This window comes from Megalobrama amblycephala, linkage group LG17 (genome assembly GCF_018812025.1).
Source record: "Megalobrama amblycephala isolate DHTTF-2021 linkage group LG17, ASM1881202v1, whole genome shotgun sequence".
Taxonomy (NCBI): Eukaryota; Metazoa; Chordata; class Actinopteri; order Cypriniformes; family Xenocyprididae; genus Megalobrama; species Megalobrama amblycephala.
Genome location: NC_063060.1, coordinates 6353884 through 6380767, shown reverse-complemented (window position 1 = coordinate 6380767; position 26884 = coordinate 6353884). Strand labels below are relative to the sequence as shown.

General features: G+C 36.3%; 2 protein-coding genes across 8 annotated transcripts in view; both read right to left on the bottom strand.

Moving 5' to 3' along the window:
* The window catches only part of sema6ba (sema domain, transmembrane domain (TM), and cytoplasmic domain, (semaphorin) 6Ba), a 184781-nt gene extending 174994 nt beyond the window's left edge, over window positions 1-9787 (bottom strand). Inside the window, exons 1-6 of one of the 7 annotated variants that reach the window (XM_048162485.1) lie at window positions 9197-9787; window positions 8846-8983; window positions 7703-7756; window positions 6954-7011; window positions 6778-6850; window positions 3004-4572 (exon numbers count right to left, since the gene is read on the bottom strand). The gene's annotated coding sequence lies outside the window, so the exon portion shown is untranslated. Of the gene's footprint in view, window positions 1-3003; window positions 4573-6777; window positions 7012-7702; window positions 8984-9196 lie in introns of all 7 variants that reach the window. The other 6 variants (XM_048162484.1, XM_048162490.1, XM_048162488.1 and 3 more) reach the window with 6 other exon arrangements.
* Window positions 9788-16190: 6403 nt separating this feature from the next.
* abhd17aa (abhydrolase domain containing 17A, depalmitoylase a) lies at window positions 16191-26491 on the bottom strand. Its single transcript, XM_048164198.1, has 5 exons — window positions 26290-26491; window positions 22361-22800; window positions 20031-20225; window positions 19762-19941; window positions 16191-17084 (listed from the first exon to the last, which is right to left on the bottom strand). Exons 2-5 carry the CDS (start codon window positions 22774-22776, stop codon window positions 16865-16867), a joined length of 1011 nt encoding a protein of 336 aa, XP_048020155.1. The 5' UTR covers window positions 22777-22800; window positions 26290-26491; the 3' UTR covers window positions 16191-16864.
* Between the last annotated feature and the right edge of the window lie 393 nt (window positions 26492-26884).

The following is a 26884-nucleotide window of genomic DNA, read 5'->3' as shown; positions in this document are numbered from 1 at the left end:
TTTTGTGTATCTTGACATAAATTATATCTCCAGTCATTTTGCTTATTGAGAAGAGGTGTGCTATTACTTTTCTTTGTGACCAGAGATATGATTTTCGCTTGGTGACGATAAAAGAATAATCACAGAGGCTCTTTTGAATTGGTCACCTAGCAACCACCTTAGAAACTGCAACGCAAATGCTAACAACTACTCTGAACACCTTAGTAACTGCATAGCAACACCTTGGCAACCACCCAGAACACTCGAGGTGGAGAGTTTTGCACAAAATGTACAAATCTAGTTGTTATTTACTGGGCACTGGAGTCAAACACAAACATTTAAGCTCTCTTCATCTGTGCAGCTAGTGTACGTTTCCACCGTTATCTGTAGACGTTATCGGAATATCTAAATATTCTGTTCTCCCCTGGAAGTCTCTAAACTGTCCTTACATATGATTTATTTTTCAAAGTCATGGAACCTATGGGTAAAAAATAAATAATATAAATAAATCATGCAGTGCCTAAGAGGGCAAAGAAACACGTCAGCAAAAAGAAAAACAACAGGCGGTTACAGGCCAGCTTGTTTTTACAACACCTTGGTGTAGGACATTTCTGTCTTTCTCAGGAAGATACTAGCTGCGTCCGAAATCGTGTACTGTTGAGTAGGTACTACATTTGAATTTAAATTTACTTCACCATTGAAAAAGTATGTTCTATATTGTACGAATGCGTGTAGTATGAATGAATTCGGACATTCTACTCTCTTCGCATAATTTTTTTCACGTACTATATAGTAGAGAAGTATTCAATTTCGGATGCAGCAACTGTCTCAAATCCATCCATCCATCCATCCATCTAGCCAGCTAGCTTTCCCAAATAATATCATCATTATTCTAAACCCTTGTCTGCATAGTTGGCGCACAACTGAAACTCCATAGCATAACAAAAAATAAAACATTACAATAAATATTTATTTAATGTATTATGTATAATGGACTAACAATACATACATTTTATTTATTTATTAATTACTGCTGATTCAGAAATATACTATTATTTATTATTTATTCAAAATGCATGGATTAAACTTTAATTTATACAACTTGAAATGTTATTAAATGTATTAGTGTATTAGTAAATGTAGGAATTAACATTAACCTTAATTAGTTCCAGATACCTAATGCGTTAATGTTGTTCACGAATTGACAAGTAATTGTTAGCTCCATAAAACAAACTGCAATAAAACTTGACACCATTTTGACATCATCAAAAAATAAATAAATAAATAAAATCAATTAAAAGAAAACATTCTGAAAGCTTCTTTTGTGAAGTCAGTCTTCTGGTTCCAATTTATAACATGTTATTACCTTCTGACAGCCTCACTGTACCATGGTACCACCACAGTAGCTTTTAAAAGGTTGCTCTCGGTTAAGTTTAAGTTATAAATGGTTGGTTTTCCTTGGAAACAAGGGAACCAATTCCTCTTAACTAAGCTTATAAATTATGCAAACCTACTAGAGCAATAAACCCAGACACAATCATCACATATAGAAAGTAAAGGACAAAGGCTGAATTCAGGTGGCAATTGCATTTCAGCCATGCATTTATATCCCAAAGCACATGGTGAAACGATCCCCTATCCTCCAAGCCAATATATGAAAGCTTTGTCTTCAGAAACACTGTTGACATGTGAAACGTGCTTTACATAAGCCTGGCACTGGAGAGGTTTGTTTATTACCAGCAAGAGCCGCAGAATTATGAAGCATCAGCGGGCCTGGAGTGTGCATGCATTCACAACAATAGAACGATGAACCAGTGAAACCACACCGCATCAGATCGCTCACCCCGCACGTGAGCGAATTACAAACTAAAGAGTTTTGCGAGATATGGATCTCGCATGCATGAACTATGAGACAAGCTACTGAAATCCAACAAGCCGTGAATGAGAAGAAAGAGAGCCCTATCAGCCGGATACACCTGGTTAAAAGTCCTGAAGGAAGGTGAATTCTATCATTATTTCTCCAATCCTGGAAAGAAAATTAAACATCACACAAACAAAAACTGGACCTTTCAAACCACCAATAGAATCAAAAGGAATTTACCATGTGATTTCCTTTAAATGTCCAGCAGCAAAACATTATTTCAGTATAAGACATACAAAGCTCTGCAAAAGATTACATAATGTCCAATAAAAAATCCTGGGAATTTCAGTTTATTTTACTGGATCTGATTCCTAATGGATCCAGATGTCAATATTCCAATAGAAAGTTATACATGTTCCTCCAGAATTTTTGACTAAGGTGTACATATTATGCAAATATTACTTGATTAACCATCTTATTGTGACCTTTCTGAATATATTATTCCCAAAAGGAATATTGCAATCACCAACAGAACAAATGAACCTTCATCAAAAAGAATGTAAGGAAAATGTTCCACAAACTCTTTGCTTCATTGTGATTTCCTTTAAATGCTAGCAACACATTATTCCAGTACAACACAAAAATAGACATTTTTAATTAAAAAAAAGAAACATCTTGAAGGAATGACAGTTTATCGAGTCAGATTCCAGTAAGGATTCTTATGGATGCCATTAGGTTTGGTTCCAAATGTTAATGCTATTTCATAAATATTCCTCCAGGGCTTTTGACTAGGGTGGATGTTGGCTTGAAGAACCTACAAGATCTAATGTGCATCATTGTCAGAAATTAACAAGAGCTCGGGGCAGAAATGCCTGAAAAAGTGACAAAAAAGCTCCATATATTTACAGACTAGGGGCAAGAAATGTGTAACTCATCCCGTTTTTGTATTTTTCATAATTCCTAATATTTTAGGCCAATAGTTATAGGGGTTTAGTGCTTCGTTAGAAACTGTGCAGCTAATATGAAGTGTTTGTGAAGGAAAAAAGATCCATTCAGCAACAAAATGCCCCTGCAAATTCATTTTCTAAATAAAAAAAGTTCATTTCTGACTGTGATGTGCATTAAATCTACCACTAATATTTCACATTGACTGACCGGCTCACCTGGTAAGTTGGATGTCGGTGTGTTTAAATCCTCAAGGTGATGCGTTTCTTCTTGGCGCAGGATGCGGGACAAAGCTGATAATTTCACCTGCCTCTCCTCCAAAGCGTTCACGCGCACCGGGTTGACATATCGGTAAAACACGGGCGTCTTTGAGCGGGTCCGGTGCGCACCAGGCGTTTATAGCGCAGTGGATCCGCGTTCTTCCACCCGCTCACGCAGACACAATGTCCCTTTCGCGACGGGATCAGTCGGGATCCGGTGTGGGGACGCTGCTGCTGCAATTCGGTGAGGATATAACGGGTAGGTGTGGTTGGGTGAAGGGACGGAGACAGACAACCGTGGCACGGGTCCAAAAGAGCAGTCCTGCGTTAAGACGCACGGCGCAGTGTGTGCCCGCCCGCAGAAAGCCTTTCAAATGCAGAAGATTCACGTGCATATGAAGATATCAATGTCTGAAGATCCTTAAATGGTTTCGGGGATGGTTAATAATGCCATACATCCTCCTGCAGTCAGGAACGGAGCGTCTCTCCAGCGGTTCCTTTGGCGATGTTCATGAATCAGTCTGTGCGACGTATAAGCTGATATTTACATCCACCGGTCAGACGCCGAGCGCTGCGTAAACACGAGCATCATCCGCGGGCTTCAGACTGAGGAACCTAACCATCCGAGAGGGGGGGATGGATCTCTCCCTCTCTTTTCCTCACACACACACACACACGCGCGCGCGCGCGCACACACACACACACACACACACACACACATACATTCAGTTAGGCAACGTATACACCCTCGGATAATTAGATCTAATTAACAGGCCTATCTCAGTTGTTTCTCCTCTAGATTAAATGAAGAGAAAATGGAGACCATCATGCTTCTCAAATTTGTCCCTTGAGAAAAATACCCTATTAATCTCACATGTCCTCAGAGATTCATCAGAGATCTCAACAATGTCTCAAACTGTACAGAAGACCACATTCAATAGTACTGAGCAGTCTAAGTCACAATATGAACTGAAAAAATATCATCAAATTCTTCCAATAGCAAATAATTGGAGACCAAATTTGGTAAAGGATTTAGTTTAAAACAGTGTTCAATCAGAAATTGCAAGTGAATTTCACAAATAATTACAGAGAAACAGCAATTCACAGATTTGAACTAAACATGACATTTTGAAGTGAAAAACATGAAATAATTTCTTGTGAAATGTGTTCAAATAATGTTTTATTTACAGCTTTGAGAATTTTTTTTTAAAAAAGTAATTGTTCAGTTGCATCAGAAGAAACATCTGAGATAAAGTCGATACTTGAAACATATTTGACATCTCCATTGTGTCTTTTAAGATGTAAAAGAGCAACAACTGAGCAATAAGATTTTTAATAGCTACTCGAGAGCACCTCCCTTAGACTGGCATTGCAATCAAATAAAGGTAATTATAATTACAGTCTTAATAAAGATTCCAACTCGATAAAAGAAATTACCTTTTCATTCTCCAATATGAAAATCTAGTAGTTTTTTCCATGTACTGGTGCTTTTAAGAACACAGAAACCATGACAGTGATCTGAAAAACCTGTAATAATACATCAAGAACTTTATAAACCTCCAAAAAAAAGTTAAGAATCTTATGTAGAAAAACAAACAAACAAGCAAACAGTAGATTCGTTGCTGAACCTAAGGCGCAAATAACCTTGATTTTAATCCAAACCCTAATCTTGCCCATGGGGATATTTAAACAAAACTGATCCAGCTTTTGCCACTGTAAGTTGCACAAAAGTACACATAGGTCAGAGGCTGACATTTTTAATATATAAACAAATAATTATTTTAACAGTCACTTGTCGCCACCTACTGGTGTAACGATGTAATTGATCATCTTTATTTTAAGTGTCTCGTTAATTTCTTAAGCCCAATGTATACTTCACTTTTTACGTGTACACAAGGGTCAGCGTACAGTGCGCGCGACGCGAATTTCGTCATCAGAAGAGTACGCGTAGGTCACATGCGCATTTAATTGTTTTGCAGTAATTAGTTTATCTACAAGGTAGCAACTGCCACATTCTTGTCCTTGGCGCGTCGATTCACAAGGTAGTCAAAGAAAAACTGCAGAAACAGAACAGACGGAACGCATGCAAGCTACAGCTACAAGGAGGCCTACATAGACGAGAGATTGTGCGAAGAGGTTAGAAAGTACCCTCATTTGTACAACTCTAGCATGAAAGAATACAAAGATGTTTACATGGGTTGTAACTCATGGAAAGAGATTGCTCAAAACTTTGCATGCATTGAAAGCCTGCATATGCGTCAAATTAAGCATACTTTCCAAGGCCGTGCTTTCGACTGTGCATGTACACTAGCATACACGTTTACTCTATTTTGAACGCAACCGTAGACATAAGTGTTTATATCTGAACTATAAACTTCCCACACTTCCAACTCCAAGAAATATGAATTACTGTAACACAGAAATAATAATACTGTGTGGTTGAAAAGACTGTTTGTGAAGCCGTTTCATACCTATACAACTGCTCTCTCTGGATCAGCAGTAGTGCCAACGCAGCTCTGAATGTTCCACTGTGATCGTACTTGTCAAAGGTTTAATAGACACAGCTTGTCATTAAAGGTGCTCTAAGCGATGTCACACGTTTTTAGGCCAAAAAAAATTGTCACATACAGCAAACATCTCCTCACTATCCAGTAGCTGCCTGTCCCCTGAACACACTGTAAAAAAATGCGGTCTCTGTAGTCGCCACAAGCTCCAAAAACGGCAATAAAAACAAACTGGTGCAGCCTGGACCACGAAACGTAATAAACATGCTCCAGCCAATAACAGACAAGAATGATTTTAAATGCGCGTTCATGACTGTTTCAGGAAGCACGGAGGGGAGGGGGAGGAGGAGGAGGAGGGAGGGTCTAGCTAGCCTCTGTTTTGTTTGACAACACTTCGAACGTCAACAGGAAGTTACTCCACCCAGGATCGCTTAGAGCACCTTTAAGAAATAAGTTTAAACCAAGAGTGCCACACGTGTCCTGACAAGCGAAGCCAAAGTTTCTTGATCGCCCCCAGGTGGCTGGATGCAGTATAGGTCATAACCCCGCCCTCTCCATGTAATGTAATGGGACATCTGACAAACTAAACAATCAAATTACACTTCAAATATTTTTTTTCCAAAGATTGTTTCTGTCATTTTAGTTAGTTTTTATCACTCTGATGTTAGTTCAAGTGTTCATTCTTTTAATAAGTTTGGTTTTAGTTAGTTATTAGATGCTATAAAAATTAGGGTTTTGACGTTATGATTGACAACTGAGATTGACGGCTTCTCTGAGCGAAGTAGTCACTGAAGCACCAAAGAAATTTTTTCTGGATCTTCGGGAGGAGATTGGAGCTTTAACGTTGATTTCTATTTTTCCAGAACTGTTTATTTCACACCGACATAATGTGTTGTTCTGCAGTAAACTGTATTAACCGATTATGCAGGAGTGGGTGGGACCTTGATATCCACTTTTCACTCACTACTGCGCAGACTCTGGCTCCAAGTTCACTATATGCAGACTCAAGGTGTCAGCGCCATATTGGCACACTGGCGGCGTCACTTACTACAATGGAAGAGAGTGAAGGTGCGTTGTCCATCTTTTTTTTACAGTCTATATGGTTTAAACACACTATTATCTGTCAAGACATATGTGAATGTAATGCACTATACTACAGAATGTATGTCAGGGTATATTCAAAACTTTTATTATTTCATTTCTGTTTATTTAAAGCAAGAATCCTCACCACCGCATGGAAAACAAAGCCTCTGCTCAGACAATGCATCGGACCATCTGTGTTTGGTTTTTGGATGCCACACCTGCTGAAGCAATAACAGACATCAACAGACTGAACCAGTTGTTGAAGAACAAAAAATAATCTTTCATTGTGATCTCATCTCAGATGCAGGTCATGACACTGACCTGTTCACCAATGACCTATTTGCCTACCAATATGTAATTTAACCTGGATTCCACCAACCTGTTGGAGAAAGTGCACTTTGTTTCTAACTGAAATAAATACACATGTACATTGCCGTTCAAAAGTTTGGGTTCAGTAAGATTTTTAAATGTTTTGAAAGAAGTCTCTTATACTCACCAAGGATGCATTTATTTGATAAAACATACAGTAAATGCAGTAATGTTTGCAAAAAATATATTACAAATTTAAAATAACTGTTTTCTATTTGAATATATTTTAAAATGTAATTTTTTCCTTTGATATCAAATTTGAATTTTCAGCATCATTACTCCAGTCTTCAGTGTCATTCTAATTCAGATTTATTAATAATAAATCATTCTAATTTAATGATTTGCTGCTCAAGAAACAGTTCTTATTATTATCAATGCTGAAAACTTAATATTTTTGTGGAAACCGTAATACATTTTTTCAGGTTTCTTTGATGAACAGAAAGTTCAAAAGAACAGCATTTATTTGAAACAGAAACTTTTTTAGCATTATTAAAGTCTTTACCGTCATCAGTTTAATGCATCCTTGCTGAATAAATGTAGATTTCTTCCAAAAACCTTTTGAACAGTTGTGCATCTAACGGATTACTCTGTTAATATGTTTCATATCAAAACAAAATGGCAACTAGAGATAAAATAAAATGACTGAAAATTAGATTTTTTTTTTCTAAGGCAGATATGTACATTTTTAAATGTTTTTGTACCTTAATTTGTTGTTGACCATTTCATTTCAATTCTTTGTATATTCACGGTTGAACCTGCAGTCAAGGAAAGTTTGACAATGATGAAGTGCATGTAATCCTGGAAGTCTAAAAATATATTCTGCATGTAAAAAACATAGGAAATGTATGTACGTGTCATTATAACACTTTAGGTGACTCAGCAGGGTAGATGGTAGTACTTCATCTCCCTCTGTCACACACACAGAACAGATTTTCCAGATGGATTCTCGGCTGATTCACCAAGATGTGTGGGATATCTGCTTCAGATTCTGATATATTCACCAGTACGATATGACTCATTAAAGATTAAAACACTCAAAAGGCTATAAACACGCTGAACCACAGGATCAAAAGCACATGCATGCATTTCTCAAGGGTTGTTCACATCAAATATCAATGCTTAAATCAGACAAATTATCAAATTAGTAACACTCAGTACTTGTACTTCTTAAATAAATAATTAAAAAAAAAAGAGTTTTGTAGAAAACCACAGAAAAACAAGCCCTTTGCAAGTGTGCGAAACAAATATTTTTTCAGGATTGAAAAACAAGACTATGAAAGCCCAGTTTCCCCTGATATCCCTCAAAGAAACTGCGATCAAAGAGAAAAAAAGAGAGAGGGCAACACTTTTTAGTAATATTCCTGTCAGGCAGGTTTTCATCACCCTTGCTTCTGTTGCTGAGGAGATGAGCATCAGGAAACCATTACGGGTGATATTTTTAGGCAAGCATTGGAACAGATGCTGCTTTGATATGGAACGGGTGAAAAGTATCCGATTCTGACATCTACAAATTGGACACAGGTCAGAGGCAAATCACTCCAGAAAATGTTTTTAGCACAAACCCTGCAAAATGGGAAACCTATGTGCGGAAACTCTCAAAACGTGGCAAATCACCACAAAAGCCAGCAGGCCAGACCAAGACATTGTAACAATTTAATGTCAATAAAACAGTTCAGCAAAAAATGAAAAGTCTGTCCACAGCTCTCAAATCTAATTTGCGCATATAGACTCACTGATGTCAAACAAATGAGATTTAAGAGCTGCGGCAGAGGGGGTTAAAATCGGGCCTGTTTTTCATTCTGGGATGAACAATTTATTTGAACCTGAAGGACAAAAATAATTACTTTTTAAACTTTTCCACGACCTTCCACTGGTAGGAAAGGTTAGCCTCACCCCAAACTGTCAGTAAGTAAGTAGGCCTAACTGCTAAATAATGCTGAATAAATATGAACTCAAGTCTGAGCCACCTTTGCTGTGTCAATCTGAGGGAGGGAGGCACAAACAAACAAAGCAATGATTTAATAAATCACAAAACCATATTTTAACATAGTATTTTAACATAGAAAATGGCATACTAAAGCGTTAAGCAGATTTTATTTGAAGGAAGCCATTTAATCTAATTACTTCAATTTATCCTCAAAACATTTTAATCTATATTGCTACGGAGTAGATAAAAATAGACGCAAACATATTACCGTATCCCTGGAGATGGACCTGAAAATCACAAACAGGTTTATTGAATGTGGGATGTGATGCGTATTTGTTGAGAAGTGGGTAGTGACTGACAGAAAAGTGGTGCATCGTGTTTGAAGCGGTTGGAAGACAGAGGGATTCTGCCATCTAGTGGTGGACGTCAGTAGTGACGCAGATTCTGACGTTGCTGACTGCTGTAATCTTCAGAAACGCAAACGCTAATGATGTGATGTTGATTCCTAGATAGTCTTTGCATTGGGAATCTTATTCTAATAAGGAACAAGCTACTAGCTTTGTGCAAATCACTGTTTTGCTTTTGGGGACTTTTGTCTATGTTCGATTGGCCTGTCTGTCAATGCAATCGCATGTAAACATCAATGTATTTATAGGTCTGGAAGAGTTATTTTAAAACTGTAGTTTGTCTACAAGCGTGAGTTACTTATACTATACATGCTAGAAAAGTCGATAACCTCACGCTATGCTGATGATAGCCTATCATAAACTGTTTTTGTCAGTCACAGCAGTATTTACCTGACACAAAAACATTAAAGGTGCAGTAAGCGATTTCTGATAAATGCTGAAATCACTAAAACAAACATGCCGCTACCCAAAACGATCTTGATAGCTGTTGTCAGTTATTGGAAATATACAGTATATAATATGCTATATAATATAGTTTACATGCTATACTATTTTAAAACCAACTGAACACTCAAAAAAAAAGCACATTTTTAAGATTTAAGAAGTTTCAGTTGTAATTCCATCAAATTGAATTGAATAATCCTTACATATTCATATTATGAATTAAGAATTTTAAACGAGTAAAGAAAAAAAAAATCTAGCACTTAAAACATTTTGTATAAATCTTAATGCAACAAGGGACCATTTAGTTTATGTGATTCACATTTATAAAGGTAAAAAAAAATAAAAATAAAAATGAAAATGTTTAAAATTTATGAATACGATATACAAATCAAAAACTAAATGGTCCATTCCCTTGTTCCATTAAGATTTACACAAAATGTTTTAAGCTCCTTTTTTTTTTTTTACTCTTTAAAAATCCTTAATTCATATTATAAAACTGTTAGTTCCTGTCCTTGATTCTGATTAGTCAATAGCTGTTTTATTTACGCTAAAACATGGCTATGACTGCTTTCACCCAACGGTTCTGTGTATCACTTCACAACACCCTTAGCAACGTAAACTGTTTGTTCTCAATTTATATTGTTCATTGAAGCTTACTGTATTATGTAGAAGAGTATTGTGAGAAAGAGATCGATTGAACGAGTTTATTACCTGCATTTAGATTTAGCATTTTCCTTCAGGTCAGTCCTATGTTCATAATAAAAAAATATGTTTAAATGTCCGCTGCAATATCATGTCCTTTTAACAGTTAAGGGGTTTTCCCGTGACTGACAGCGCTAGTCAAAGCATTTGTCAGTTGTGTCTTGTTTCGTGTTCACAATTCAGTGTTTTCAATATAAAAGTCTTCACTACTTCACTCCTTAAAACTTTGAGTCTTTGCTGCCATCTAATGGCGTAATAATGTAACTTCTGTTGCTGTTCACAGTCAGGGACTATTTTTTACGGTGGTAGGAAGGCTTTTAGTAAATGTTTACTTCATGAAAGTTGCATTGATACATATTTTTTGGCTTTAATATTTGTATTTGTATTTGTATTTGTATTGCTTACATAATAATATGTAAGGATTATTCAATTCAGTTTGATGGAATTTTATTATACAATTAAAAATCTTAAAGGCCACAGCTACTGTTATGCTGCTGGAAATATAGTTAAGAAAGTAGCATCAATACTTTTGCTTAGATACTCCTCAGTTAAAGGATAGTATTGTATAGTTCAATTAATCAGCTGATATTTAAGATCATCAGTAGCGATTTACAGAAGTGTTGTCAAAGAGGCCAAAAAAGCCTCCTGCTTTCTAGAAAATCCCATATCATTTAACCACTAATCTGCCAACCTATGAAAATAAATGTAAAAGTACCGCTGTAACTTTACAGCTTTCCTTTATTACTCAACCACAGATACATCACATCTTCCAGCTAAAAAAAAAAAAGAAGGAAAGAAAGAAATCATTATCCATAAACACACACAATGCATCTTACATCATAGGGGGACACATCATAACCTCATTATACAGACATGTACCTGGAAATATACAGTAATTTTCTTGCAGATCTCGATACAGATATGTGACTCAGCGTGACTAGAAATACAGCAAATTAGCTTCATATCACTATACAAAATTGTGAGTCGGCATACAGTATTTTTGAGTTATCAGATAAGGTTGTGCTGCGTCATTTCAAATGATCATTATGTGGAGTTTTATTGTGGAGTCTGACAGAGTAAATCGACTCTGTCCAGCTCTCACAGTCAAAGGTTCGACATTATTGCTCGGTTGTTCAGAGATGTGAATACTAACCCTTTTTCTTTAAAGCTCTAAAAAGCAAATGACAAAAAACATTCTACCATTCTTTTCATATATTATACTAATGTGGACAATTTAATCTCGGAAAGTCATAATATACACTGAAATTGCACGCTATAATTAGTCCATTTTCATTTCGATTTGTATCTTATCTATTACATGCATACTGGAATTGGCACACCACCTGTTTTAACACAAAGTTTGCTATGCTCATTATGACATTATGTCAACAAACAAAACTATTTTTCCTGCGGTCTAAATCAGATTTAGTTTTACTGGCAGCATTTTGATGACAAATATGCAGTGCGTTAAGCAAAAACTGAAATGTTCCTGAGTACACACTGCATTTTACAGGAGTTAAAGATGTCTTCAAAGTCTTACAGACATCAGGATAATAAAAAAAAACAAGTACTGACCTTAGATGATGCATAGCAAACAAGATGTTAAAGAGGCCGCAATGCCTATTTGAAAGAACAGTTCACTCAAAAATGAAAACTCATAATTTACTGTCCCTCATGGTGTTTAAAACCTCTCTGACTTCTTACTTTGAAGAATTTATGAGCTTTTTTTTTTAAAAAAGACCATAAAGGAGGACAAACATCACCATTAAAGTATCATAAACATAAGCTGTACAATTGCTTTGTATGAGAAACACAAATTTAAAGGGATAGCCGACCCAAAAATGAAATGTCATTATTTGCTCACTCTCGTGTCATTCCGTACTTGTATGACTTTCTGTCTTCTGTGAAACATAAAAGAAGATATTTTGAAGAATGGTGATAACCAAACAAGTTTCTTTTCCCATTGACTTCCATTGTTTGGACAAGAAATACAATGAAAACTAATGTGAACCAAAACTGATCGGTTACCAACTTTCTTCAAAATATCTTCTTTTGTGTTCTGCAGAAGAAAGAAATGCATACAGGTTTGGAACGACATGAGGATGAGTAAATGATGACAACTTTCATTTTTGGTGGACTATTCGTTTAAATATTTATTCACTAATTCACTTACTTCTCTAAGCTTGACAGCCCTTGCTCGTTACATGCTTCATTGTATGGAGCTTCTAATATTCAAAAATTACCCTTCCACAGAACAAATGATGCCATACAGATTTTCATTTTTGGGTGAACTATCCCTTCAAGTGAAAAAACTACATGTCCAGGCTAAAAAGACACACCTATCCCTTTAAAAACGGCTCTTAAACAGTGAAAGGTTTGTTCATATTATAGCAAAGACATATCAACCTTATAAAAATAGATCTGGAAGTTCATGTTAAATATCCACTGAACACATAAGAGCATGTCTATTACAGTGAGGCTGTTTACGAGAGAAGTGAATGCTTAAATAGCTCAATATACAAACTATTATGCGATTAGAAATAGCAAAAAACATGATTCAGTGACCTAGCATGCGGTAATATTAAAAAACCTGTCACAGTTCGTCCTCTCGCAGACATAAACACAGACAAGAGGTCAACGGTGGATGGAGGTCACGACCCCATTCTGAAACGGCTCAGAAAACTGTCAATCACACGTCAGACTGGGGTTGGCTCGGGCATTAAGGTCAGAGTTCATTTATGCACCATTACATCAACGTGCGTTACATCAAGCTAAGAGGAGAACTCAATGTGAGAAGAACAGGTGTAGTGTGATCTTTTGGGTATAGAGTGAGTTTTCCTGTCATTCTCAGGTGCTCACAGTGGGCAAAATTACATCTATTGACCTGCCACAATTCGGTGTGTGGGGAAAAAGTGGAAAAAGGGATCACAAACTGAAATATTTACAAATTCACTCTCCATTTTAGGGGCTGGAAAAGCCAACTACTTCATTGTGACATATGATACATCACGATGCATCACAAAATCATCATTTGGAGCATTGAAGAGATTCTTACTTACTTTACTTCATTTCACTTCACTTCACTTCACTTTACTTTTGTCTCTGATAAGTTTTTGCTTATTTAGACAATCTGTTTCTTCTTCGATCAATAAACAAAATGAATGAACACACAAATTAAAAAAAAAATAATATTAATAATGATACAATGATCAATGCAATACGGCGAGAAGAAAATTGTAATGCACTACCATTCAAAAGTTTGGGGTCAACGTTTTTGCTCATTTATATGATCAAAAATACAACAGAAAAGTTCTATTGTGGAATATTATTTTAATATAAAATAACTTTAATATATTTTAAATATAATTTATTCCTGTGATGCAAAGCTGAATTTTTAACATCATTACTCCAGTCTTCAGTGTCACATGATCCTTCAGAAATCATTCTAATAGGCTGATTTGCTGCTCAAGAAACATTTCTTACCATTATCAATGTTCAAAACAGTTGTGCTGCTTCATATTTTTGTGGAAACCTTGATACGTTTTAAATAAAAGGTTCCAAAGAACAGCATTTATTTGAGATAGAAATCTTTTGTAACATTATAAATGTCTTTATGTGACTTTTGATCAATTTAAAGCATGCTTGCTGAAAATGTGTGTATGTATGTATATATATATATATATATATATATATATATATATATATATATATATATATATATATATATATATATATATATATATATATATATTTTATTTTTAAATAAATCTTACTGATCTCAAACTTTTGAATGGCAGTATTATGTCCATATGTCCCATCCTTAAAAACAATGCTGAGACTCCTTTTTCTAATGATAGGGAAGCAAATAGAAAGATGTCAAAAGAAACAAAATAAAGAAACTGGAGAAAACGAAACCTGTAGAGACCTACAGTACTAGTCAAAGGTTTGGACAGATCTACTTATACGCATTTTAGAATAATAGTAAAGTCATCAAAACTATAAAATACAAATTAAAGTATGTGAAATATGTAATGACCAAAATAGTTCAATTAAAACAGTCTTATATTTGAGCAGCTTTAGATTGTCTAGATTCCAGCTCTGGACTCTGGACATTCATCAACCAACTTCATGAGGAGCATCCTGGGACGGTTTTTAAACAGTATTGCATTTATGCTGGACACATCACTATCTGGTCTGACACATCCCATTAAAAAAAAAGAACATTAATTAAGAATTTAGTTTTGTAAAGTAATTCATACGTACTGTAGGCACAGCTCATATTTGTCTACAAAAATGATTTCAAAAACTATTTTTTGAGAAACAAACTCCGTGTCCAAACTTTTGACTGGTAGTGTATCTCTAGATGTCTAATAAATTAGTTAATCAGAAGATTTCAATGAAAACATTCACACACACACACACACACACACACACACACACACACACACACACACACACACACAATTGTACATTATCTTAAATGAGGACATTCACTGACACAATGCACTCTCTAGCTCCTAACCCTAAAGCCCAAAGTATAGTTCACTTTTTATGCATACGCGTGACACGAATTTCGTCATCAGAAGAGTATGCACGTACTGTACGTGCACCACTGGACTTTTGTAACCACGCATATTTGTACGCGCAGGTTGCACATGCGCATTTAATTTTTTTTTTGCAGTAATTAGTTTATCCACAAGGTGGCAACCGTGCCCTAGGGGCATCGATTCACAAGCTAGTCAAAGAAAAACTGCATAAACAGAACAGAACGGAACACATGCAAGCTACAGCAACAATGGAGGCCTACATAAACGAGAGATTGTGCAAAGAGGTTAGAAAGTACCCTCATTTGTACAACTCTAGCATGAAAGAATACAAAGATATATACATGGGTTGTAACTAGTGGCGAGAGATTGTTCAAAACTGTGCATGTGTCGAACGCCTGTGTACGCATACAAATCAAATTAAGTATACTTTGCAAGGCTGTGCGCATACACTAGCGTACACGTAAAAAAAAAAAAGTATACCCAGGGCTTAACCCTACCCATCACAACATCACAAGTGCCTATCCCGGACCCTTAACCCAATTATAACCTTGTCCCTAAAAACAAAGTCTTGATCCTAAAACAGGCCTTTAAAGGGGTCTCAGAAAGTGAGGACCGGCCAAAATGTCCTCACTTTACTCTCTTTAGCCCTGTTTACACCTGGTGATTAAGATGTGACCACTTCCAGAGGTAGTCAAAAACACATTAAACTAGATTGCTTTTGTAGTGTAGACACTCATGTGGTCGGCATGAGTAAAGGATGCATTCAAACAGCAACAAAAGACCGCCTACTGACCTAACGCGTAAGCATTATGGGAAGCGCGCTAGCCAGATGGGATTTAAACTTTGTTGGCTGAAGACCCAAGTTTGGTTCGAAGACAAAAAAAATGTACCAATCACAATGTTCTCTCACAATTCCTGATTTCTAACGCACACTCACAGCGTTCGGCATGGTCTTGCGGCTGTCAGAGCAGAAAAAAAAGCTGATGCTCTCCGTATGATTTTCCGTCGTCTCAGGGTGCGCTCATATGTAAATTACGCAAGCTTATTTTGTCCTTTAGATCAAATGATCTAAAAAAAAAAAAAAAAAAAAAAAAAAAAAAAAACATACATTTACCCGCCCATAGGCCCTCCCCTCAAAGAAATCAGGACAGAAGTGGTCGAAAGTGGACAAAAGAAATGGATTAAAACACTAGGTGTAAACAGGTGTGTCAGCCTCATCTACTTGTGATCCGATCGACCAAAATGCATGTTAATACCAGGTGTAAACAGGGCCTTTGTCCTCACTCTGATGGTCTAAAAACTCAAACTGGTCCTCACAAAGATAGTTGTACAAGTACACACACACACACAAACAGAATCTGTCCAGCAGAGAGTTCTTGTCTGAAAAGGTGGTGATGCTGTATTTTAAAACAGACTGGTCATCTGCTTACCCACAAGACCTAAAAAAAGGGAAAGTACATAAACACCCACAAGATAAGAGCTTCATAAAGAGATATTAGATTTTAGTCCTGTTCAAATGACATTTCACTTGTCCTGGTCACAAAAACCACAAGCCAAATCAACTGTGAGAGAGTGCCTCAGATGTACTGAGGTCCTTCCTGAGACCGACGCTCACACATTCCGATCTTTTCAGTGTGAAGTCGAGATGTCTTCTCAGTAGAAAACTCAGCTCCAGGCTGATAGAAAGAAAGAGACGGCAGTCTGTAGAAAAACAAACCGTCCAGTACTGAATTCCGTTTGTTTGCTTTCCATATATGTCGAACATTTATGGACGTGAGCACAATTAAGTGTCCAGGGCTGAAAGATCTGCCTTTCTTGATGTTTTGCAGGGTGCGTTTACTGCGCAGCCACTTCCTGGCTGATGAACCGGCGCAGGCGTTCCAGGTACTGGCTGTACAGCTCGATGTCATTGTGCCCAGCTCCTTCGACCCACAGTGGCTCCACGGCCTTCGGGCAGCGCTCAAACAGGGCCAGACCATGAGAGAAATCAATCACTTCATCCTCGGTCCCATGGATGATCAGCACTGGAGATGTGATTTTAGACACCTTCTCAATGCTGAGAGAACAGAATAAGACACAACAAAGGGCCATTAAAAGAACAGTCCACCCAGAGATGAAAAATCTGCCACCATTTACTCTCCCTAATGCCTTCCAAATCAGTATGACTTACTTTTTTCTGTGGAACTTAAAAGGACATTTGGAAGAACATACTGGTCTTTTTTCCAATGTAATTATACTTTAAAGGTGCCATCGAATGGAAGATTGAATTTACCTTGGCATAGTTGAATAACAAGAGTTCAGTACATGGAAATGACATACAGTGAGTCTCAAACACCACTGTTTCCTCCTTCTTATGTAAATCTCATTTGTTTAAAAGACCTCCGAAGATCAGGCGAATATAACACCGACTGTTACGTAACAGTCGGGATCATTAATATGTACGCCCCCAATATTTGCATATGCCAGCCCATGTTCAAGGCATTAGACAAGCCAGTATTAACATCTGGAGTTGCACAGCTGAATCATCAGATTATGTAAGCAAGCAAGAACAACAGTGAAAAATGGCAGATGGAGCAATAATAACTGACATGATCCATGATAACATGATATTTGTAGTGATATTTGTAAATTGTCTTTCTAAATGTTTTGTTAGCATGTTGCTAATGTACTGTTACATTTATTACTGTATTCACGGAGACAAGAGCCATCGCTATTTTCATTTTTAAACACAGTCTGTATAATTCATAAACACAACTTCATTCTTTATAAATCTCTCCAACAGTGTAGCATTAGCCCGTTAGCCACAGAGCATAGCCTCAAACTCATTCAGAATCAAATGTAAACATCCAAATAAATACTATACTCACATGATCCGAAGCATGCATGCAGCATGCATGATAAACATTTTGTAAAGATCCATTTGAGAGTTATATTAGCTGTGTGAACTGTGTGTTTATGCACTGTATTATAGTCGAGAACTCGGGGGCAGGGAGCGCAAGATTTAAAGGGGCCGCACACTGAATCTGTGCATAGTTAATGATGCCCCAAAATAGGCAGTTAAAAAATTTAAAAAAAAACTATGTGGTATTTTGAGCTGAAACATCACAGACACATTCAGAGGACATCTTAGACTTATATTACATCTTGTGAAAGAATGTTCTAGGGCACCTTTAATGGGATTAGAGCTTTCAACCTTAAAAAGACACAAAATAACTATAAAAGTTCTTCATTTGTGTCTGTGTACTATATTCTGAAATCATATAACAGCTTTGTGTTAGGAACAGACCAGATTTGTCAAAATTTGCTCTTTTGTACCATTTAAAAGTTTGGTGCCTGTAAGACTTTTTTAAAATCTTTTTGAAGGCTGCATTCATTTGATCTAAAATACAGTAAAATCAGTAATATTCTGAAATAATATTACAATTTAAAACAACTGTTTTCTATTTTATGACTTTATAATGTAATTTAATCCTCAGAATACAAGTCATACAGGTGTAGAATGAAATGGGTGTAAATAAATGATGACAGAACCGTCATTTTTGGTTGAACTTTCCCTTTAGTTATTAAAGAGGTTATAAAATGTTTTTATTTATCAGACCAGTATAAAAAAGCTAGTAGATGCCATAACTGCTCTATTTTGTAGTTAAAAAGCTAATTTCTTCATTGATTGTCATTCAAAATTAGAGTATTCTGACTACATGTTTTATGCAAATAAAGTTTTAGATAAAGTCTAATTAGTCATTCAGAGAACTTCAAATTTTATTTTTGAATATTTACCATGGTCGAGATCTCTGAGACCTCATAGCTGGTTACAGAATGTGGATTTCAGTACTGCCCTATCCTTGTTAACTTCCTACCTGTCTAACCATCAGCAGCATTACATCTCTAACCACCAGGCTAAGTCCACTACTGCCCCTGTCTCACATGGTGTTCCCCAGGGTTCTGTTCTTGGGCCTTCATCTACATGCTTCCATTATCTGTCATCATGGCTTTAACTTCCATTGCTACGCAGATAACACCCAACTTTACATCCGTTCTCAACACACTGCTCCTTTCCCCACTGATAAAACAGATCTGCTTCTTGAGAATGTTAATGTTAGTATCGCTGGAGTCCTGGTTTGACCTTCCACCGTTAAAAACCTGGGTATAATCTTCGATTCTTTTCTCTCCTTCCATCCTCACATTTCCTCACTCACCAAGTCTGCCTTCTTTCATCTCCATAATATCGTTCGTTTATATCAGTTTTTAAATATCAATGATGCCAAGACCCTAGTTCATGCTTTCATTACTTCTCAGCTTGACTACTGTAATTCTCTTTTCTATGGCTCCAATGGCTTATATAATAAATAAGCTCCAATATATTCAGAACTCCGCAGCTAGGGCCTTCATATAAAAATAAATCTTCCCACATTACTCCTATAATATACATTGGCTACCTGTTCACTTTTATATTCAATACAAGATCCTTCTTATCACATTCAAAGCCCACCTTAAAACATATCTTTTCGCTTATTTTTTCTCTGATCCCTCATGATGCGTTTTATGTTATGCATGTCTATTCTCAGTGTATCTGTATTGTCTCTTTGCATGCTGTCGTGTTTAATTGTTATAATATTGTAAAGCGACCTTGAGTTTGCAGAAAGGCGTAAAAAAGTAAACATAAAGAAGCTTAATAGGAACCCTTTAAGCACACCTTTGTCATGCAAAGAAAAAGGTTTTCAGTGTTCACTAACTTAGGGAAGGCGTCAAAGCAGTATGTCTTCTTGGTGTCAGGGAAGGCCACCCTCATCCCTGAGGTGAGAGGTGAGTGAAGTACCACGGCAGCACACTCATAACGGGACGCCAGGTCCACGGTGGGCACGGTGCCAATGCTCTGCCCGTAAAGGATTATATTCTCAGGGCTGATGCCATACCTGAGACAGCACGGAAGTGAAATAAATACAAAATTTCAATATTGTACCAGTACAGTAGCATGCTTTCTAGTCTCAGGATTCTGACATACCTTGAGCGCAAAGCATGCCAAGCAGCGTCTATGTCTGCATACAGATTCTTCTCAGAGGGTTTCCCTGTGCTGACCCCATAACCAGAGTAGTCATAAGAGAAGATGTTGCAGTTGATACGAGTGCCCAAACCGATGTAGAAGCTGCTCATCTGACCGAGATCCACAGCGTTGCCGTGAGAAAAGAGCACAGTGTACCTATAGTGCACAAAGCAGAGGGACTGGCTATAAAGTTGATGGTGTGATGGTTTGCATATCAGGGCATTGTAAAATAATTACATTTCTTGATTAAGAAGAATAGATACAACAATATAATGCTGACATTATACATATAAAGCACTTAAAATCAGCACGAAAAGAAAATTCACCACATCTATTTTCTAAATCCATGTTATACATATAGCTCGGAAAAAAATTAAAGAGACCAATGCAAAATTAGCAGTTTCTCTTTTTATGTATGTGCTTGAGTAAAATGAACATTTTTTTCAAATTTCAAACATTGTCATTTAGAGCATTTATTTGCAGAAAATGACAAAATAACAAAAAAAGATGCAACGTTTTCAGACCTTAACGCAAAGAAAACGAGTTTATATTCATTTTTGAACAACACAATACTAATGTTTTAACTTCAGAATTGTTCACCAAAAAATGAAAATTATCCCATGATTTTCAACCTCAAGCCACCATAGGTGTATATGGCTTTCTTCTTTCAGACAAATACAGTTAGAGTTATATTAAAAAAATATCCTGGCTCTTCCAAGCTTTATAATGGTAGGCAATGGAGTTCAAGATTTTGCAGCCCAAAAGGTCAGAGGTCACTCTTCCGCTCGAAGAAGACTCACATATGGCCATTGCCAGAAGCCAGGTATTATAGTTTATAAGGTTATAAATATGGATATTTTTCTTAGAAAAACCCATTGCTTTGCTTCAGAAGGCCTTTATTAACCCCCTGGAGTCATATAGATTACTTTTATGATGGATGGATGGATGGATGGATGGATGGACTTTTTTAGGCTTCAAAATCTTGCTAAAGAAGACCTAGGATGGCTGGAGGGTGAGTAAATTATGGGATAACATTCATTTTTGGGAGAACTATCCCTTTAGGAATCATTATTTGGAACTAAATCCTGTCTTGGCCAGCCCATTGTCCAGACCTGAACCCCACTGAAAACCTCTGGAGTGTGATAAAGAGGAAGATGGTACGTAACAATCGGGGTGTACGCCCCCAACATTTGCATATGCTAGCTCATGTTCAAAGCATTACACAAGGGCAGCCAGTATTAATGTCTGGATGTGCACAGCTGAATCATCAGACTAGGTAAGCAAGCAAGAACAATAGCGAAAAATGGCAGATGGAGCAATAATAACTGACATGATCCATGATAACATGATATTTTTAGTGATATTTGAAAACTGTCTTTCTAAATGTTTCGTTAGCATGTTGCTAATGTAGTGTTAAATGTGTTTAAAGTTAGCATCGTTTATTACTGTATTCACAGAGACAAGACTGTCATTATTTTCATTTTTTAACACTTGCAGTCTGTATAATTCATAAAAATAACATTTATAAATCTCTCCAACAGTATGTAATGTTAGCTTTAGCCACGGAGCACCATCAAACTCATTCAGAATCAAATGTAAACATCCAAATAAATACTATACTTACGCGATTAGACATGTTGCATGACGAACACTTTGTAAAGATCCATTTTGAGGGTTATATTAGCTGTGTGAACTTTTTTTATGTTGTTTAAGGCAAGCACGAGCTCTTGGGGCGTGGAGCACGAGAATTAAAGGGGCCGTGCAGCCTGAACCGGCGTATTTATAATGATGCCCCAAAATAGGCAGTTAAAAAAAAAAAAAACTATGGGGTATTTTGAGCTGAAACTTCACAGACACATTCAGGGGACACCTTAGACTTATATTACATCTTTTAAAAACATGTTCTTCGGCACCTTTAAAATTTTAGGGTCACCATGAAATCAAATTGAAAATTCTTGGTTTTTTTTTTTGTGTTTGTTTTTTTATAGAATATTTCTGCATTTGTTATAAATGATTTATCTGTACACATCATTATTTTCCCCCTCCCTCTTGCAGCAACATCTCTTCTCTGATTACATGTTTACTGGCGCGAGGGCGGGAAAACCTGTCACTCACATGAGATCCCAGCAAAACCACAACCATCCAATCAATTTCCGCATAGATAAAATCAAGTCCCGCCCTACATTTGTTCTTGTTCGAGAAGCCATTTCACTCAGATACACGTTGCAATAGTCAAGAAAACCCTATTGCAACTTCTGTTTCATGACGAATATAAGCTGATCATTCCTCACCTTGCGGATGGGGCACAGCGGATATACATACATCCCACTCTGTTGCCACGGCTGGAGTGAGTAAGGAAGACCTCGGTTCCGTCCAGCTCCCTCTGGGAGTACTGGAACTCTGCTCGTTCAGAGAGGTGCAGCTTCCACCGGCCTTCACCACTCCTGTCACCAAAACCTCCTCCACCTCCTCCACTCCCAGCACCCCCTCCTCCACCTCCAGCACCTCCTCCTCCGGCACCACCGCCCAAGCGTGAGCGCAAACCTGAGGCTCCAAGGTTAGAGGTCACAGGTGAGGTGGACTCCAGGTCTGGCAGAAGAGTGTAGGTGGGCTCCGGGGGCAGGAAGGCCAGCTTCGCTGCAATCCGGCTGGGACAGGGCGGACAACAGAAGAGGCCGCACAACTCGCTGATGGATAAGCCGTTCATTTTCTTCTACTCAAAATTAGAGACCTGTGAAAGATTGCACAGTTTAATTATTATATTTAAACATCATTCATATAAGCCAATGCCAACAAAGAAATCCAGCCAAGAGAGAATGTCATTTAATGTTAAGGAGGGTTGACATTTAGATTAAAGGGAAATGTAGATTTGGTCATTGCAAGACAGTGTGATTAACCTTTAGAGACATTTTAACGGGGCACAGAAATTAAAGCTGTATTCGGGTTCATCACTACAGCAAGGCTGATGTCAGGAGAGCCTCATGAGCTGCGCATATTATCACAAAACTAAATCACAGATCAGACCTGTAATTTTACATATATATATATATATAAAATTTTATATTGGTATATAAAATGTTTTCTGTCTATAAATGTATTGAAAGAGTTGTTCCCTTGTCTAATAAAACACATAATATATTAAAGCACCTTTGGTGTTTCAATGGTTTCTACAAAATAAAAATAGAAACCGAGGGTAACGCAGGAATGATGTCATTGATAGGCGACGCACGGACACGGTCCATGTCCTGGTTAAAGTTGCTTGTTTCTCTGGATTTATACATTCTTGGAAACATTTGGAATAATGCAAGTACACAAGTCAAAAAAATCTATAACACTGTTCTAGTGGTTTTTGGATATTTTAATTCAAAAATCTTACATATTGTGCCTTTAACTTAATCGTTTTAATTCAGAAAAAAAAATATATATATATATGCATACTGCAGCTGAATGAATATTAACAAAAAAAAAAAGTGTAAAGTGCTTTTTCTGTAAAAGCTTACTGACAGCTAAGTCAAATAACTAAATTCAAATATATTTACATATATATATTACACAGTTACAAGAATAAGTATGTGAACCACTTGCAGAATCTGTGAAAATGTGCAAATTTTTAACAAAATAAGAGAGATCATACAAAATGCATGTTATTTTTTATTTAGTACTGTCCTGAGTAAGATATTTTACATAAAAGATGTTTACATATAATCCATAAGACAAAAAAATAGCTGATTTTATTAAAATGACCCAGTTCAAAAGTTTGTGAACCCCTGATTCTCAATACTGTGTGTGGTTACCTGATGATCCACGACTGTTTTTTTTGTTTTGTGATGGTTGTTCATGAGTCTCTTGTTTGTCCTGAGCAGTTAAACTGAGCTCTGTTCTTCAGAAAAATCCTCCAGGTCCTGCAGATTCTTCAGTTTTCCAGCATCTTTTGCATATTTGAATCCTTTACAACAGTGACTGAATGATTTTGAGATTCATCTTTTCACACTGAGGACAACTGAGGGACTCAAACACAACTATTAAAAAAGGTTCAAACATCCACTGATGCTCCAGAAGGAAACACGATGCATTAAGAGTCGGGGGTGAAAACATTTGAACAGGAATAAGAGGTCCAAATTTTTCTCATTTCGCTTGAATATAATTTTTTTTCATTTAGTACTGCCCTTCAGAAGCAACAGAAGATACTTGCATGTTTCCCGGAAGACAAATTAAATACAATTTACCTTGATCTTCAAATTCCAAAAGTTTTCACCCCCCGTCTATTAATGCATCATGTTTCCTTCTGGAGCATCAGTGAATGTTTGAACCTTTTTTTAATAGTTGTGTTTGAGTCCCTCAATTGTTCTCAGTCTGAAAAGATGGATCTCAAAATCATTCAGTCACTGCTGGAAAGGGTTCAAATATGCAAAAGATGCTGGAAAACTGAAGAATCTGCAGGAGCTGGAGGTTTTGTCTGAAGAACAGAGTTCAGTTTAACTGCTCAGGACAAACAAGAGACTCATGAACAACCATCACAAAACAAAAAAAACAGTCGTGGATCATCAGGTAACCACACACAGTATTGAGAATCAGGGGTTCACAAACTTTTGAACTGGGTCATTTTAATAAAATCAGCTATTTTTTTGTCTTATGGATTATATGTAAACATCTTTTATGTAAAATATCTTACTCAGGACAGTACTAAATAAAAAATAACATGCATTTTGTATTATCTCCCTTATTTTGTTAAAATTAACATTTTCACAGATTCTGCAAGTGGTTCACATACTTTTTCTTGCAACTGTATATAATTATTTTAGGGGTGAAACCGTTCTGCACACTCGGTTCGGCACGCACTTGCACCGCGGTTTATCTCATAGGCTATCTGAAGACGCATACGCATCTATAATATGGTTTGTAGAAAGTAAATAAAACAGACAGAGTTAGGCTAATGTATGATTCTGTCGATGGATACGCATTCTGGTTTCCTCTAAACTTTGTAACAGCACACGTTGCCATCTGTGTTTAAACTAAACTCATTTAAGCCTTGCTAATTTAAACATTCGAGTCCAAGTCGACACGCAAATATTGAGGTCTCTTTCAAGTCTTGTGCTTGAACGGACAAATTCACACAAAATTATGTCAACATGCCCGTCTTGGCGAGTATCCTAGTAGGTTATGTCTTATTAGTGAACTTATACACTCGAGAGAAAGAAAGCATGTGTTCAGTATCAGAGTACTGATCCGTGTATTATGTCTTAAAGAGACAGCAGCCCTTGCATTCCTGTTGTCTGAATAATTAACCATTAATAATGATTGATCTTTATTTAATTTATACAGTGAAGATTATGCAATGTTGTTTTGCTACTTTATTCAATTTATGTACCTGAAAACTGGATACATAAAAAACCTGAAAAGCTTTATTTATTTGTATCTTTGCTTTACTGTATTTATTTGTGCCGTTTGATTATTTGTTCTTATTTTCTTTATTTTTATTTGACAGTAGTATTTTTTTTACCTGAACATAGCACATACCGAACCATACCGAAAACGTGAGCCTAAAACTGTGATACAAACTGAACCGTGAGTAATCTGAACCATTGCACCCCTAATATTATATATATATATATATATATATATATATATATATATATATATATATATATATAAACACGTTTATAATATACCAAATAATACTAAGAAATTGTGAAATTTGTGCATTTCTTTTACTTTCCACTTAATATTAATTTATTATTTATTAAATAATATTAAATTAGAATTTGTAATGGAAAAAAAACATCGAAAATTAAATTAAAAAACAAAAGTATTCGAATAGTGACCTCTGTATGCAAGCAAAAATATGATGTATATTAAAATGAAAAAAGAATGTATTAAAATATAATTAGATAGCTAGATAGATAGATAGATAGATAGATAGTCCAATGTAAGCAGTACTGCATGACAAAAAAAAAAAAATACAATAAATATGAAATATAATAAGATACATCATATACACATCACACCATTTGCACAATACACAGAAAGGTATCCATTGCACAAATCATTTTTCAAACTACACACCACATGTATCCAAATGATTTAGAAAAGTGCATTACTTTACTCCTGACATGACCATTAATAATCCACTTTTGAAAAATAATCAGGCCAATATGAATTAATATCTAGGCAGTTAGCACTAGCTGGATTTCTGGCCAAATAAATCAAAGACATCACTTACCAAAAAGGTATTGCAATACAAAATGGGCTTTGGCTGCCTACAGATACAGTAAACGCTAACAGTTTGATCCGTATTGATTGGAAATAGGCAGTAGGATGACAAACATCTTGCTGATTGTGGCAGGAATCAGCCCGGCATTAGCACCCAACACTGATGTTTTCATCTGTCGGGCAAAAACGAAGGCAGCGCCGGATATGCCGCATTTCAAAATAAAAGCCCTTTAACCGGAAAAGTTTACTATGTAAAATAGAGTTTACTTCCAAGACGAACTAATTAAAAATATTACAATTATAAGAATAATTTAAATAATAATATTAATGAAACATAGTTATTAAATGTTTATTTAAAAAAAAAACATTTTGCTTTATTAGTTTAAAACATTTTACAATGCCAAACATTATTATTAATACATAGGCTATGTGGTCTTGTAATCACAAATAAAATTGTTTATTCAAAGTTTGTATTATATTTGTGCTCGTTTAATTCTCATGGACAATGTTTGGATGCGGATACTCCCAAAAGTGGGACAAAATACATTCATTATCATTTTATGATGTGTGAGAAGAAAAACAAAAGACAATTGCCTAGACTAAAG